This window comes from Oreochromis niloticus, linkage group LG5, assembly GCF_001858045.2.
Source record: "Oreochromis niloticus isolate F11D_XX linkage group LG5, O_niloticus_UMD_NMBU, whole genome shotgun sequence".
In the NCBI taxonomy this organism is placed as follows: domain Eukaryota; kingdom Metazoa; phylum Chordata; class Actinopteri; order Cichliformes; family Cichlidae; genus Oreochromis; species Oreochromis niloticus.
Window position 1 is genome coordinate 33,014,817 of NC_031970.2, and position 14,747 is coordinate 33,029,563.

At 40.1% G+C, this 14,747-nt stretch overlaps 1 protein-coding gene across 6 annotated transcripts in view; it reads left to right on the forward strand.

Annotated features, from left to right (window-relative positions):
* Positions 1-14,747, forward strand: part of chl1b (cell adhesion molecule L1-like b) — a 70,435-nt gene that overhangs the window by 37,581 nt on the left and 18,107 nt on the right. For all 6 annotated transcript variants that reach the window (XM_019358605.2, XM_025907482.1, XM_025907483.1 and 3 more), the window contains 18 exons: positions 1,244-1,261; positions 2,938-3,046; positions 3,225-3,415; positions 4,028-4,150; positions 5,036-5,206; positions 5,519-5,542; positions 5,647-5,758; positions 6,198-6,379; positions 7,320-7,451; positions 8,656-8,796; positions 9,704-9,815; positions 10,059-10,225; positions 10,311-10,476; positions 10,587-10,711; positions 11,068-11,169; positions 11,496-11,693; positions 11,913-11,983; positions 12,757-12,979. In XM_019358605.2, coding sequence (XP_019214150.1) covers positions 1,244-1,261; positions 2,938-3,046; positions 3,225-3,415; positions 4,028-4,150; positions 5,036-5,206; positions 5,519-5,542; positions 5,647-5,758; positions 6,198-6,379; positions 7,320-7,451; positions 8,656-8,796; positions 9,704-9,815; positions 10,059-10,225; positions 10,311-10,476; positions 10,587-10,711; positions 11,068-11,169; positions 11,496-11,693; positions 11,913-11,983; positions 12,757-12,979 — 2,367 coding nt within the window. The remainder of the gene's footprint in view (positions 1-1,243; positions 1,262-2,937; positions 3,047-3,224; positions 3,416-4,027; positions 4,151-5,035; positions 5,207-5,518; positions 5,543-5,646; positions 5,759-6,197; positions 6,380-7,319; positions 7,452-8,655; positions 8,797-9,703; positions 9,816-10,058; positions 10,226-10,310; positions 10,477-10,586; positions 10,712-11,067; positions 11,170-11,495; positions 11,694-11,912; positions 11,984-12,756; positions 12,980-14,747) is intronic.

Below are 14,747 nucleotides of genomic sequence, written 5' to 3' on the forward strand. Positions count from 1 at the left end.
TCAGGTGGGCTATGTTGTTTAAACTAAACTAAGACAGTTGATTGTACTGCCACTGTACTTCAAGGCAGTACAATCTAACTCCTGATTTAATGCTTAGGTGAGATCTTTCCTGATGACTTTATTGTCTCAGTCACTAGTTTCAAGCTCAACACATCTGGTTTAATAAAAACAATGTAGTTTCCAAACTCCAGGTTTAGTTCAGGCACACCACAAAAGTGAGCTCAGCTCTAATTCCAGTAGATCAGATCATCTCTGCCAGTCTACATCAGATGATTGCTCTGCTGATTCATTTCTTCACAACCATTTGGCGTCTGCAAGCCACTTAACAACCCATGCCCACCCCTTTTATGTTATGTCTGGCTTAATCAGTGTCACATTGATATCTGCTCTGTTCTGTCTGGGGGTCTTGCTGCTGCTCTCTGCTCCACCACTCCAATTATGTGAGTGGAAGCGCAGGACAGTCCCAGAAGAGATCTGCAAGATACTAATGACCGAAATAACAATCTTATTTTAATGATAAAAAAAATCAGCAAGAGGTAATTCACCTGTAAATTCATCTGTAAACAAATAAATCATAAAAGTTATGGTGGGGTTTCTAAATTTCTCTTTGATGAGTTACAGTTCTGCACAAATTGGTTGAATTCTGACAACAGACTGACAGACTGGCACATAAACACACATTCAGAGCTACTCCAAGAAAATGATTCATGAATGAAAGAAAGGTTAAATGTATAAAGGGCTGTTTTGTTGTTTGTGCTCATCCACAGAGAGCACTTCTCCTTGAAGTGCTTTTTATCAGAAAAAGAAAGGCGCTGAATAATTTAGAGGGGAATACATCACATTGTAGAGAACTGTTACAATCGTCAAGCATTTTGTGAATTGAATATATTTACAGTTATTATCTTGTTTGAATCAGGTTTTTCTTTCCCTTTTGTGTTAGCTGTACGCGTGTATCCCAGTTTCCTTGGTAACGCGCATCAACCCTCTTCCTCTAAATTATTCAGTTAAAAAATATCTCTTAAGGGCTTGATAAAGAACAGTTCAAACAGGTTTTGTGAAAAAAGGCGGCTGCATTTTGGGGGCTCATTGTCAGAGAAGTCTTTTTAATTCTGCCTTGTGTTTTGCATTACACGGGTGTATGTTACAAAGGGCTTGTGTGTAGAGAATACTTGACAAGAAAGGATTATTCCCAAACTGCTGACTGTTTCTGGTTTATTTCCCCCTGCTGCCATGGATTATATAGTTTTAGGTCACATAAACAGTAAGTTTACCCTGCCATACTGTAGCTAGCATTAGTGAAGTCTTCTGCTCTCTCCTTTTCATCTCCTGGCTTTCAATTAAGCTTAGCACTAACTTTACTTACAGCCATATGTGTTGGATCTGAATACCATGTGTCATCAGTCATGACTCCATAATACTGGTATTTACACTTCTAGGACTCGTGGCATGTGCTTTTCCCTTTACACCAAATCCAATCATTAATGCAGTGTTGTGCATTTTCCATCCACACCACATGTCACTACTTTATCATCAAGGCCATCAGAGACTGAATGAAGAGCTTTTATTCCAGAATAAAGCAAGTCTAACAAAGTGATTCATTGCATTAGCACATTGTCACATTAATAGATACATTTGTTTTCTTTGTTTTTGGACATGTAATTGTCATAGTAGTGCAGTGGTTCCCAACCAAGCAGCAATGAAGCTAAATTGAAAGTGCCAAAACTGCAGTTCCTCAGTTGGCCATTTGAAGGTTGCTACAGAAATGAGTTAAAACCCATACATTTCCATTCTACAGTGCCCAATGTTAGATCATTAACCCTCTGAGGTCTAATTTGTGAGTGGTGAAAATCACAACCCTAACCTGTAATCCCAACCTGAGGCAACGAAAATATGCAATTATTTTTTTTAATACATTGTTTGCAATCAGGAAGAGAACTAAATCATTCTTAATAAGGGGTCTTGGGAGCCCCAAGGAGTAAAACTATTGTGGGCCCTAGATGAACTAGCCTACATGGTTCCACGTGGGTTTTGTTTGGGCAAGCCAACTATGGGTTTGCTAATAAAACCCATAGAAGGTCCCCAAAGGGAAAACCTGCTGTGGGCTCTGTGTGGGCACACCCGCTTATGACCAGTGTGGGATAAATTTGCGTTTGCCCACAACCCCCGCAGTTCACCCACACATCTTCCCACTGTGGGCACATCTATTGGGTTAGACCGCAGAGGGTTAAAAACCATGTTTGGAGCCATGTACACAAAAATGGTTTGGGCCTCTACTGATAGCCTCGATCTTTATATTAACAGTTACAGCAGTCACACCCCTGATCAGTGTCTGCTTGGCATCCACTAATTAAAGTCACTGAAGTGGACCATGTTGTAACATGTTTAAGGTGTTGGTGCCTTTTGCAGCATTTTAATCCCATTATTTGACAAATGATATGACCTCCTGTGAGGTACAGACCAGCCAATTTTGCTGAGTGAAATTCTAGTATTATATGATATGATATGATATGATATGATATGATATGATATGATGAATATGTTACATGCACTAATTAGTATCTGTGTCTGTGTATTACATCCATTCAGCTTATGGATGCTAAGTAAACTTACTAGAGCTAGCATGTAACTGACTGATAGCACTTGTTGAAATATGATCATTTTTGTCTTCCAAAATACAACAAGGTGGTAGCTGAAACACTGCCACGTACAAAACACCTTTTCCATGTCAGACTTCTTAAAACCTCAAAAGCAGACTATGTTGAAGATGTGTTGAGGTAAGTCAAAAGCATATTCCACAGGAAATTGGCATTCACAAGTCTAAAATGTTGGGAACCACTGTCCTAGTATCATGATGAGTGTGACACATTTCTTAATAGCTTTCTTGAGGCCTGTGTTGTTTCTTTTATTTTCATGCTTGCCTGTCTGTTTGTTACCCAGTTGTGCAGCTGCCCACCATCACAGCTCAGTCGCCCAGCACTCTCATCGCCTTTCCCTTTGACGAAAGCTTCCCTGTGATTTGTGAAGCCAAAGGGAATCCCGAGCCAGAGTGAGTACTTCAAAGGATGGGAGCATGTTATTAGCAGTCAAACAGACACTAAATACCAAACAACACTTTAGCATCAACATGTTGCACTTCGATGCTTTGATTTGTAACTTTGGGAGCTGAGTGTGCTACAGTCTCAGCTTTAAGACTTGACATTTTAACACTGGCTTTCTTTATGTAGATTCAGATGGACAAAGAATGACCAGGAATTCGACCCCTTTCTAGACCCCCGCCTGATGAAAGAAGAGAATTCTGGGACCTTTGTGATACCCAATAATGGGAACCTTACAGAGTACCAGGGAACCTATCGCTGTTACGCCTCAAACAAACTAGGCATCGCCATATCGAAGGAGATTGAGTTCATTGTGCCCAGTGAGTAACCTGCATCTGTGAGTGTGCGTGCAGATGTGTGTGTGAGGTGCTCTGTTACAGAGCTTTCAAAGTGATTCAGAGCCAGCAGCTCCGTGTAATGACTGCACCTCTCTGTTGTGAGCTTTTCATTGTATTGGACGTGGCAGAAAGTCATTGAGGTTCCTGAGCGCTCCACCCCTCGCAGCGTCTCATCTATAGGTCTGCACCAGAAAAAGCATCGGGTGTGATCTAGCCTCTCCATCATTTCCTTTGCCTCATTTTTCATTTTGTTCCCAAGAACACTACATAAATTCTCAAAGAAAATCCACTCCACAGGGGACTTTGACTAAATTTGGCTGGGCTTCAACTGCTCAGCACTGGTGACAGGGCCATGAACAATAGCGGTAGTGATGTCTATTTTGTTTCTGAGGGCCAGAACTGAAGATAATAAATAAATAAATAAATAAACAGAGCACCTAGGATTCAATCTATTGAATGATTTGCAGCACAGGTAAAAATGACACATGCTACACGTAGAATTCAAGAATGATATTACTGCCACCTTCTGTTGAAAAGAAAAACTGCACCACACTATTTATTATTTTTTTCAACTCTAATTTTTCTTGTTTTCAGATGTTCCTAAATTCCCCAAAGAGACACTCGATCCTGTTGTGGTAGAAGAAGGCCAGCCATTTACTTTAAAATGTGACCCACCTAACGGTATACCTCCACTGCAGATCTACTGGATGACTATTAGTAAGTAATATCTCATGTTGTGATATGTGCACAGTTTGGTATTGACCTTCTAACTTGCTGTAATTAAAGATAGTTTAGACAGTAAATTTCACAAGTTATATTAGGCTTATAAAATGTGTTTTGAATCACATCCTAATCAGAAGGTGGGTAAGTCATTGCAAAATCTCTTTTCAAAGCCACAGAACTTCTTTTAACTTCACATTCACACATACATGAAATATATCAGGTAAAATGTTTGTTATGTTTAGCTTTACTGAAGAGTTGGAAGAAGCCAGTAGTAAAACTATGGTATGGAGTGTTTTTGAACAGTTTAAAAGATTTTTTTCCATGGATAAAGACACTTCACAGCCGTGGTGGCAGAAGTGTTATAGAAGTGTTATCCATTATATCAGTGCAGAAATGACTGCTTCAGCTGGTGGGGTTATTAGAGTGATGAGCTTTCTCTGCTTTGTAGGCAGTTTGGAAGTTTATACCAGAGATAAATAAGGTACAGAAGACCAAATAAAGACTTTTCTTCTAGGTCTTTGTAAAACAGCAAAAAATTCATTCTCTTTGTGCCACAGTTATTTAAAAATGAGAGGGGAATTCATTATTGTGTGTAGCTGTGTTTATGAAACATATGGCAAGTGGTCCAAATTAGATGATGGTAGTTGATTTTTACTATTCACGAGCCACAAAATTTCAGAAAATTTTACTCAATCTGTAAACATACATTCTTTTTAAAGGTCTTAGTAACTGTCTCATTGAAGTATTAAGAAAATTACTTTATATTCCACTGTCGTTTAGCTGGGTTAAACTGAAGTACATGGTGTTAAATCAGCAGTTGTTCAATTAGAGGTTGTTTACATCTACATGGAATGATTGCCACCGTCTTCCTGTGCTCAGATCTCCAGCACATCGAGCAGGATCAGAGGGTGTCTGTGGGCCTGAACGGAGACCTTTACTTCTCCCACGCAGTGGAGAAGGACAGCAGGAGAGACTACTGCTGCTTCGCCTCCTTCCCCAGAATACGAACGATCGTTCAGAAGACCGCTATGTCTGTCATTGTCAAGACAAGTAGGTGTCTCGTTGTTTTCTTTGTCTCCACTCGATTATTGTTTGCCTCTCAAACCAGCGTGACGTGTACTTCGATTTTGGAGCACTGTTCATTTACCAGCACATTCTCCGATATCATTGTTGAAAGGAAACGCTTCAAAAGCCATCCCAGTGTCACACTGTTTTGTTTGTGTGCATCTTCTTGTTTTTATGATTTTATGATGTGACTCAGATGTTGGTGATGTGCGTCATCCACTTTTCACATGTTCATTGTGTGTTTTTTTGTTTTTGTTTGTGTGTTTGTTTTTTTGGTCTCATTCGTCATGATTTTAGGAAAAAGTGACAGTTCAGAAAATGGTAAGTTATATTAGTGTATTTCTGCACGTGTATGAACTGCTTTATGCTCAAGAAAGGTGTGTGAATATGCTGTTCTGTCTTATTGTGTGTTCTGTTCTTTTCAGCTAATGCAATTCTGGAGAGAAAACCCTCTCTTCTGACGCCCCCTGGTGGCAAATCAGAGATACAACTGGTCAAAGGAGAGGACCTGAACCTGGAGTGTATTGCTGAAGGATTGTGAGTAATAATTTACCTTAATGTTTTAGAGTTACTATATTAGTAGTTATGTTGGTATATTAGAGTAGCATGGTGGTGTGGTGGTTAGCACTGTCCCCTCAAAGCAAGAAGGTTCTGGGTTCAAATCCACAGTGTGGCTTTTGGGCTTTCTGTGGGGAATTGGCATGTTTTCCATGTGTTTCCATGGATTCTCTTCAGGTACTCTGGCTCCCTCGCACAGTCCAAAGACATCTAGTTAGTTGGGTTGGCTGTAGGTGTGAATGGTTGTCTGTCTGTGTTTTCCCTGTGACAGACAGGTGACCAGTCCAGGGTGTACCTACCTTTCTTGCCCTATGACTGCTGGGATAAGCTCCAGGCCTTCCAGGACCTTTAATTTTAGTCATGTAAAGGCAGTATGTCACTATTTTTAGGCTCACCATTTGTTCCCACTTTCTGTCAGTCCAACTCCACAGGTTGAATGGAAGAAAATGGGCCACAAATTTCCTAGTAAAGTGAGATTTGAGAATCATGGGAAATTGGTGATTGTGCCAAGAGCTGAGCAGGAAGACAGTGGGAATTACATGTGCAAGGCAAAGAACCCACTGGGAGAAGTTCAGCATACCTTCACCGTGACAGTCGAAGGTAAAAACAGTGTACAGTGAAACACACTGCAATGTTTTCACATCTGGTTTGTCTACATTGATGTCATTATTTCTGTTTGACAAATTAGTCTAATCATTGATAAAAAGGGGTTTAAAGACCAGCTGCTGTGACGATACGTTAATTTAAAATCCTCACAAGTAAAAGTTCTGCTTTAAGAAATTTGTTTAGATAAAAGTATGATTGTTCTGTTATTGTATATCAAATTATCGCCTAACTCTAATGCTTTAATCTATAAGTAAGATTCTACGATTAGTGGAAATGGAGCTAGTTTTTATTTAGTTATTATACTCTGTTCCCACTTTATGGATTGTGGATCTGCCAAATGGTTACCAGGTACAGGAAAGATTAAGAGATACATTTTTATTCTTATTTTCTAACCTTTGCTCTTTTTATGAAATATTGGATAATGTTTCATGTTTAGGCCTCAAATGAAAAAAAAAGCTTTGAATATCATTGAAAGATGAAGATCTGATTTCATAAACATCTGAAATCCAACTACATACTGGTTTTAAAGCAAAAGCTCACTAAATGAGTGATAGGTGTTGTTGCAGGCCCATTTTTTATTGACAGATTACACCTTAAAACAGCAGCTTTGTTATTTTTTTGTCACTGTCAGCTTCCTTTCCGTTGATTGCTATGTTAAACATGGTTGTGTGTGTGAAAGATGGTGTTAAGAATAATTCCAAGTAATGCATAATAGTATAATCTCTATATCATGGTGGCAGGTGTAGGTGGTGAGGCTGAAGGCAGCTGAAGAGCCTTTTGTGGGTCCATGTCTGTGTGTAATGGGTAGTAAATGTAGCATTCATTTGTACTGAATAATACATATTGCGTAACTATTCCTGTGATTGTGTTCTCCTCTGTAAGTGCTCAGTGTCTTCTTTATACTGATAACATCACGCTGACTGTGTGTTCTCAGAGCCTCCAGAGTGGGTGTTTGAGCCTGAGAGTCAGCTCAGTATGATCGGCTCAGACGTGCACATCAAGTGCTCTGCCAGTGGGATTCCTCAGCCAACGACTACATGGAGGGTGAACGGTGGACCTCTGCAGGGTCAGTCCCACAGCAGTCTCACTTAAAGCTCACTTCACTTCTTTGTACTGCGAGCTCTTTGTGATTGCTAGACATTTTGAACCTCACAGAAAGGCTAAAGGTAGATGCTGTTTTGTTCAGTGTTACAACGTAGAACATGAGGAGGAAGTATCCAGAAGTGGCTAGGAAAGTACTCCAAGGATGATGAATGTGAACATAATTGTTTAGTATCTGTTGAGACACGACCATAGAATCTAGGAAAAGGCAAACAGACAGAGACAAGTAAAACACTGATGTGAATACTATTAATTAAGTTTGTACATTAAAGCTAATGTGGACTGCATGTTTGAGAATATGAGGGATATGAGACCTCTATGGCTTCAAAAACCAAAATATGAGGTCTCTTAAATCCCTGACAACTGGGGAAAGTTTAATATAACAAATCTAGTTAGAGGCTTAGAGCTACGTTAGCTGCAGTGTTAACTGTTAGTGTGAAGCCTCTAGTCTCTGTTCAAATTGTGCACAGGTACTGTAAACATTGCAATACAACCCCCCTAAAAACCATCCAAAAAAAAGCAAACAACCAATAAAACTAATTGTAGTACCCAGTCAGTTCACTGGGGTTTACACAACGGTGTAAAAGGCCCCTGGTGGGGGCTTCAAGGTACTGCATGTATGCGTAACAAAGTATTTTTCAATGAAATTATAAAAGGATTTTAATTTGTAATTTGAAAGTTGAAAATAGAGAGAACATATATTTATGATTAAATATTTATATATACTACAAGGATGATGAATGTGATCTGTTGAGATCTGTTTTGATTAAAGATTTTTTGTCATTAATTAGCTTAAGAACCAAAAAATTCCTGTTTTTTCTCACTTTTTCTGTAACGCACTAAAGATACCACACCTCAACTCCAACATCTGAGTTCGTATGATTGCATGTGTTCAGTTTCCAGGTTAAGACTGGTTGAAACAGAAGTTACGTTGGTTTGCTGCTCGTCTTTTGGTACAGATTGGTAGTACACCAAAGTGTGGCGAGGTCCTAGATCAACTTCAGCTGATATCACTTTAACGTAACAAACACATAGATGTTTTAGACTTAAAATCAAAGTGATTGTTGCTTCATATTCTTTTGATGTTAGTTAATTTGGGAATTTGATTTTTTTAAATTGTGCTGGTTTAAAACTTTGTGTTCACTGAGTGTACCTTTGTATTATTCCAGAGTCCCCAGCACGAAACAGGAGGGTAATTGGTGACACCATAGTTATACATAATGCCCAAGTTTCTGACAGTGCTGTCTATCAGTGTGAGGCCTCCAATAGACACGGAACCATTCTGTCCAATGCAAACATCATGATCATGAGTAAGTATATCAGCGAGCCACAGTTTTATTAAATTCTGCTTCACCATCCGAGGTCTATGAAAATACCATCCATACAAAGTAGTTGTGTCGCAGCTTACGTGAATAAGGTTCAGACTTCCCTGTGAGACACAGAGAGATCGCTGACTGATGTGTCAAGCTCGAGAGCTGCCGCTGATGCTGGCATATGCCCATAAAACAGTGAGGAGCCCAGGGAAGGAGAGCTGTCTGCAAGCTGTATTCCTTCATTCAGGCTAGCCGTTCTCCCTGTGGAGCAACAAGCCCTGTTCCCTACCATTTATATGCTAACAAGTCCCTTCTCAATTCCATACCAATTCGAATGCCACAAGACAAACATGTGCTGCTTTACAAGAGCAGATTAAAAAAAAAAATCTGTCGTGCAGCTCAAATGTGGGGAGTTGCTTCTTGGTGACACAGGAGTTAATAAAGCTGGACAGTCTCTGAATGCTGAGTCCCAGTTGCTGCCTTTGTAAACAATTAGTAGAGACAGAGCGTTTTAATGGGAGGCTTTGGCTACAACTGATAAGGTGCACACACTCAGCGAACTCATTATTCCATTGTTTTCAGCTTTGATTTCTTTCTCACATTTGCTCATTTCTGACAACCTGACAGCTCAATCATTTTTTTATTTTCTACTTTTTTTTTCCTTTTTAAAAACACAACAAGCTCACAGTTAATGCACAGGTAAAGCAACACTGTTGTCACCTCATTTGACCTGCAGTTATCTGCCTATTTCCATTCCTGTTTTATCAGCTTTTAAAACCTAATCTAGCTGTGTTATTTTTTTTTTTTGTCGAAGCCATTTCCTGAACGGTGAAAAAAATATATTGTGCTTTTCTAACAGCACTGTTACGAAGTTATGATGAGATTCTCCTGCTGGTTTTTGCAGATCTGCAGCCCATGATTTTAACAAGTGAGGGGGAGGAATACTCTGTTGTGGAGAGGAAGGGAGTGACGATGCACTGCAAGGTCTTCAGCTCTCCTCCTTCTACAATCACTTGGTAAGTGTAGCTTTTTTTCACCAGCAGAGGGCAGTAGATCTCAGCTGGTCGATGCATGCACTCCCTCAGTATACTGTTGTTTCAGTACCCACGACCTGCTATTTCTTCAAATCAAGCTGAAGTAGCCCTGTCACTCAGCTCTGATGTCCTGCTTCACTGCTGCCATAGTGTAGTAGTGTGGTCCACCTGTATTTGTATTTATTTTTCTCCCCTCTGACAAGTTAACTTTTGCATGTTCTCCAGGAGCAAAGACGACTCCCCTGAATCTGTTCATGGACCCAGGTTTACCGTTCATGAAAACGGGTCACTGAAGATCTACAATGTGGAGAGAGGTGACACAGGACAGTACACGTGTTTGGCCAAAAACACAGAGGGATCATCTGCTATCAATGCCATGCTTTATGTAAAAGGTAAACAGTTTTAGTCATTCAAAAGAATTGTATTCAGCGTCACACGGGCCTCAAAATGTAAGTAACTTGGTCCTTCCTATGGAAGATCCCACTCGAATAGTAGTGGCCCCGGAGGACCAGCGAATCCTAATAGGTACCACGGCCCAGCTCTCATGCCTGGCGGAGTACGACAAGTCCTTCAGCAATGACTTTGAGCTCCTGTGGGAAAAAGATGATATGGAGATAGCCCTCAACTACACTGTGAATTCAAGGTAGAATTTTTTTTATTTATTTGGTGAAACAGCCCTGCAGACCTAATCCCAGCTGAAAAGCCCTTTTCCTTTCGTAAATCAATACCCCGTCTCCATGTTTCTACCGACAGATACTTTGTGGAGAACGGTGTTTTTCACATCATGAATGTGAGCCACAGCGACCAGGGTGTGTACAGATGTGTGGCAAAAACTCCAGCGGACCAAGACGTGGCCTCAGCCCTGCTCATGGTGTTAGGTGAGCTTACGTGTGAGCGCTGTTTCTGCTTCGGGGGTCAAAAGTTCAGAGCACCCTGATTCTACATTAATGCGCAGCAAATTCGAGAAGGCCACAAAATGTCAGGAAGCCAGAGCAGAGCATGAAGGTGCAGACCGTGGCTTTATTAGCGCAGCTTCTTTGAAGATGTTGTTGACATGTTAAAGTCTAAAGAAAACAGTGACGGGCAGCACAGCGATGCAGCTCGTTCCACATCCTCTGACTCTCGGGACCGATCGAACATTTGCTCCCCGGGTCTTTTTCTTGCTGCAGAGATCTTGTTTCCCTGTGATTTTTTTTCCTTTTTCTAAAAGCCGTGCCGTTACGATGATTTTCAGATGTCCCCGATGCGCCGGAGAACTTAGTACTGTCTGACCGCAAGGGCAGAAATGTGACGCTGAAATGGGTCCCCGGGGACGACCACAACAGCTCAACCACAGGTAAAAAGGAGCGTCCATGTGTGCAGGTGTCAGGACATACAGCGCAGAGTGAATCAGTGCATCTCGCAGTGAATGCCATTAATATGACAGACACATTCCTGAGCAGCATCCTGCATGTAAATAGATTTGTTTGATACCATCTTGTACAATATGAATCCATTATTGGTTCATCCAAGCATGAATCATGATTAGTCTCCCTGAGGAATGTACAAGCCCAGAGCAGGGCTTGAGGAGTTTTCTGCACAGCTGGTGGTTAGATAAGTAATCCTTTGGCAGGATTCATAGCGGTGAGGCAGACCTCTGATTGTCTCTATGCCTGTCAACAGAGTTTATTATTGAGTACGAGGAGAGCCACTGGGAACCAAGCAACTGGAAGGAGCTGCTCCGAGTACCTGGGAACCGTAACTCGGCTGAGCTCAGGCTCAACGGCAATGTCGACTATTGCTTCAGAGTGTCTGCCGTGAACGCTGTGGGAACCGGGCGTCCTAGCGAGGCCACAGAGAGATACAAAACTCCTCCAGAAGGTCTGAGTTTCCTCCTTTCATCGCTCAGTATAGCTTTTGTTAGGGTCTTCCAGCCCACTTGAGCTTCCAACGCTGCTGCTCTGTGAACTTTAAAACACTCAGACCTGCTACATAATTGATTCCATTCTTGTTGAAACTCTGCTTTCTCGTGTGCCTCTTTCACTGGAGATTTCTTCCACTAACAATGCTGACAAAATCTATACTCCTTTTCCTCCACAGCCCCTGACAGGAACCCTGAAAATATCAGAATCGAAGGTCATTTGCCACATGAAATGGATATCAAATGGGAGGTAAGAAATAGACTTTGGTCTTTTTCATTATCTTCTTTCTGCAGGTTCTGCGATGTGGCCTACCTTTACAAAGCACATTATTCCCATCGTTATAGTTTTGAGCAGTCAAAGAATTTCTGAGAACAGAGATAAAGTTTTATCAATGTTTCATAGGCTATTACCAACAGGAATTAAAGAAACAGAAATGGCCCATTTATGATATTTCACTCTAGAGATCTTTAAAGAAGTCCTTTTCTGGAATCTCCATGAATGAGTTCCTCATTCAAGGCTGCTCCCTGTCTTTGATTAGAAAGAGAAAGGAAAGCTATGAAGATAAAAATTTTCTTTTTAACGCTCACAGTCATATATTGGCCTTTATTGTAGAAAGATGAATCTCTCCTTCACTTATTATCCGGTTGCCCCGTCATGGTAATGTAGCCCCTGAATCCTGGATTCATGAGCTCTCCTACTGTTAATGATTTGCTTTTGTGGATAATGGTATCTCATTCTATTTCTCATGGTCTGACTTCTGTGACGAGATGAATCTTTTCATCTATAAAGTCTCAGCAAGCACTATATCAAAGAAAAGCCTTGCTGCTAGACCAGGTCAATTGTTCCATTGTTTTATTAGATGGTGGGATAAAACATTGTTCCAAGCAATGTTCACTGGACAAGTCATTTTTTTCCCCTATGGAAGGAGTGACATAGAGTGGTGAAATATAACAAGTATCTTACGCAATTGTGAAAGTCTCAGTGAAACCCGCTCTATTCTTTCTTTTCCTGCCACAATACAGCCCCTGTTACCCATTGAGCATAATGGTCCCAGCTTGGAGTACAAGGTGAGTTACAGACGACAAGATGTGGAAGAAGACTGGAAGGAACACACAGTGAAGAGACACTCATTCGTGGTGAGGAACACCCCAACTTTTGTCCCCTACGAAATAAAGATCCAAGCCAAGAATCGTCAGGGCTTCGGACCTGAGCCCAAGTTAGTGACTGGCTATTCAGGAGAGGACTGTGAGTATAAGTTAATTTTTTTTTTTTTTTAGTATTCACAATAACATGAGAATACGTTATGGGAAAGGGGAGTTTGAAGTTACATCCTAGCAAATAAATATTACTCAAATCTGCAGCCGTCCTCCTCTCTGTGGAGCAGTTTTTTAAAGGTTATTGTTATGGTAAATACAAAACACTTGGCATGGCTAAAAATGCCCTTCTAAAAAGAGAAGTTGGGAAAAATAAGCTCGCTTTAGCCGCAGTTTGTTCTGCTACATGCTAGCTTAGATTCGAAGCTAAACAAAAAAGAAAAAATGAAAATGTTTAAATGTTCTAAAGCTCAGAACATTTAAACATTTTTTTCATTTTGCTTGTGCCCACATGACCTTTGGCAAAAACTTTTACTTTTTTGGCCTTTGTTAGCTTTATGCTAAACGTGTAAAGAAATTTTTGCTAGGTTTTCTAGCCACCTAACCAGTTTCATATTTATTAGCATATTTTTAGATTTATTATCCAACCATATAGGAGGTTGGTTATTAGCATTAGCATTAGCTATAGCAGCATCAATCCATAAGCTGTGCTAGTTAGCCCTTTGGGGCATTTGTGTAATGCAACTTTAATATAATATTTGTTTTTTTTTTAGACATGCAGTTACAGGGTTTTCTTAACAAAAGATGCAGTAATTGATGTATGTAAGTGTTAAAATGTGTACATGTGTAATTTAGTTTCACCGTTTTTAATAGGAGTGTGCTAATGGTCCCACTGGTTAGTGTAAATTAGCCAGTTAATTTAATTCATTTGCAGTTGTTTGTACTTCTGGTATTTTCAGATACACTGTTTGAGTGAACTTGTGAAGATGCATTCTGTTGTACTTCTGTTGTAGGGTTTTGGACTTAGGTTTAGACTTGCACTTTGAGTTTCAGGGTTGTGGCCTGTAGTACACTGAAAAAACAGCTCTATTTGAAATAAGCCAAATATTCTTAAATCTGACAAAATTGTTTTGTTTTGAGAAAAAAAATCTGTCAGTGGGGTAAGCAAATGTTGTTTGGCTAGCAACCCATTGATCAATGGTCTTTGACCAATGGTTGTTGATCAGTGGTCATGACAATTTGCATATTAATGATCAAGGAACTGACCTCACAGCCCACTGTTCATTCATTCAGTGATGCTAGTTTCAGGTATTGTGCAAATGTACTGTTTGTAAGGTTGGGGAAACCTGCAGTCAGCTGAGACTGAAGAAGTCACTTGGATGAGTGACGAAACGTTTCTCCCACTGAAAACACTACGTCCAGATGAACAGAATCAAGAATTTGGGATTTACTTACCTGGATGATTGATCATACGTCAAGACAATCTAACTTCTGTATGCCTTTTAACTAGACAAAACTGACTATAATGAAGAAAATTAATTGAAGAAAATCTGACTTATTACAAGGAAAGACACTCTGATATTTAGAAAATGAGTATCATCCTTTCTTGAACAAGATGTTTTCAAGAATTATTTGCTTAATTTAAGATTTCACACCTTAATTTAGATTTTCACGTAAACAAAAAGATGTTACTATAGGATAAATTTTAGTGTCATTAAATATAGTTCTTTTTTTTAAGCCTTTATTGATAGGTACAGTGAAGAATTGAGAGAAAGCAGAGAGAGAGAGAGAGGGTCAGACTTTGAACCCAGGCTGGCCACTCTCAGCCATGCGGCATGCAAGCGCCTGCTGAACGCATTGAGCTAAAGTGGCATCTTTAAATGTGTAAAATTGAAAAGTTGTTTTAAGTGCCCTTACTC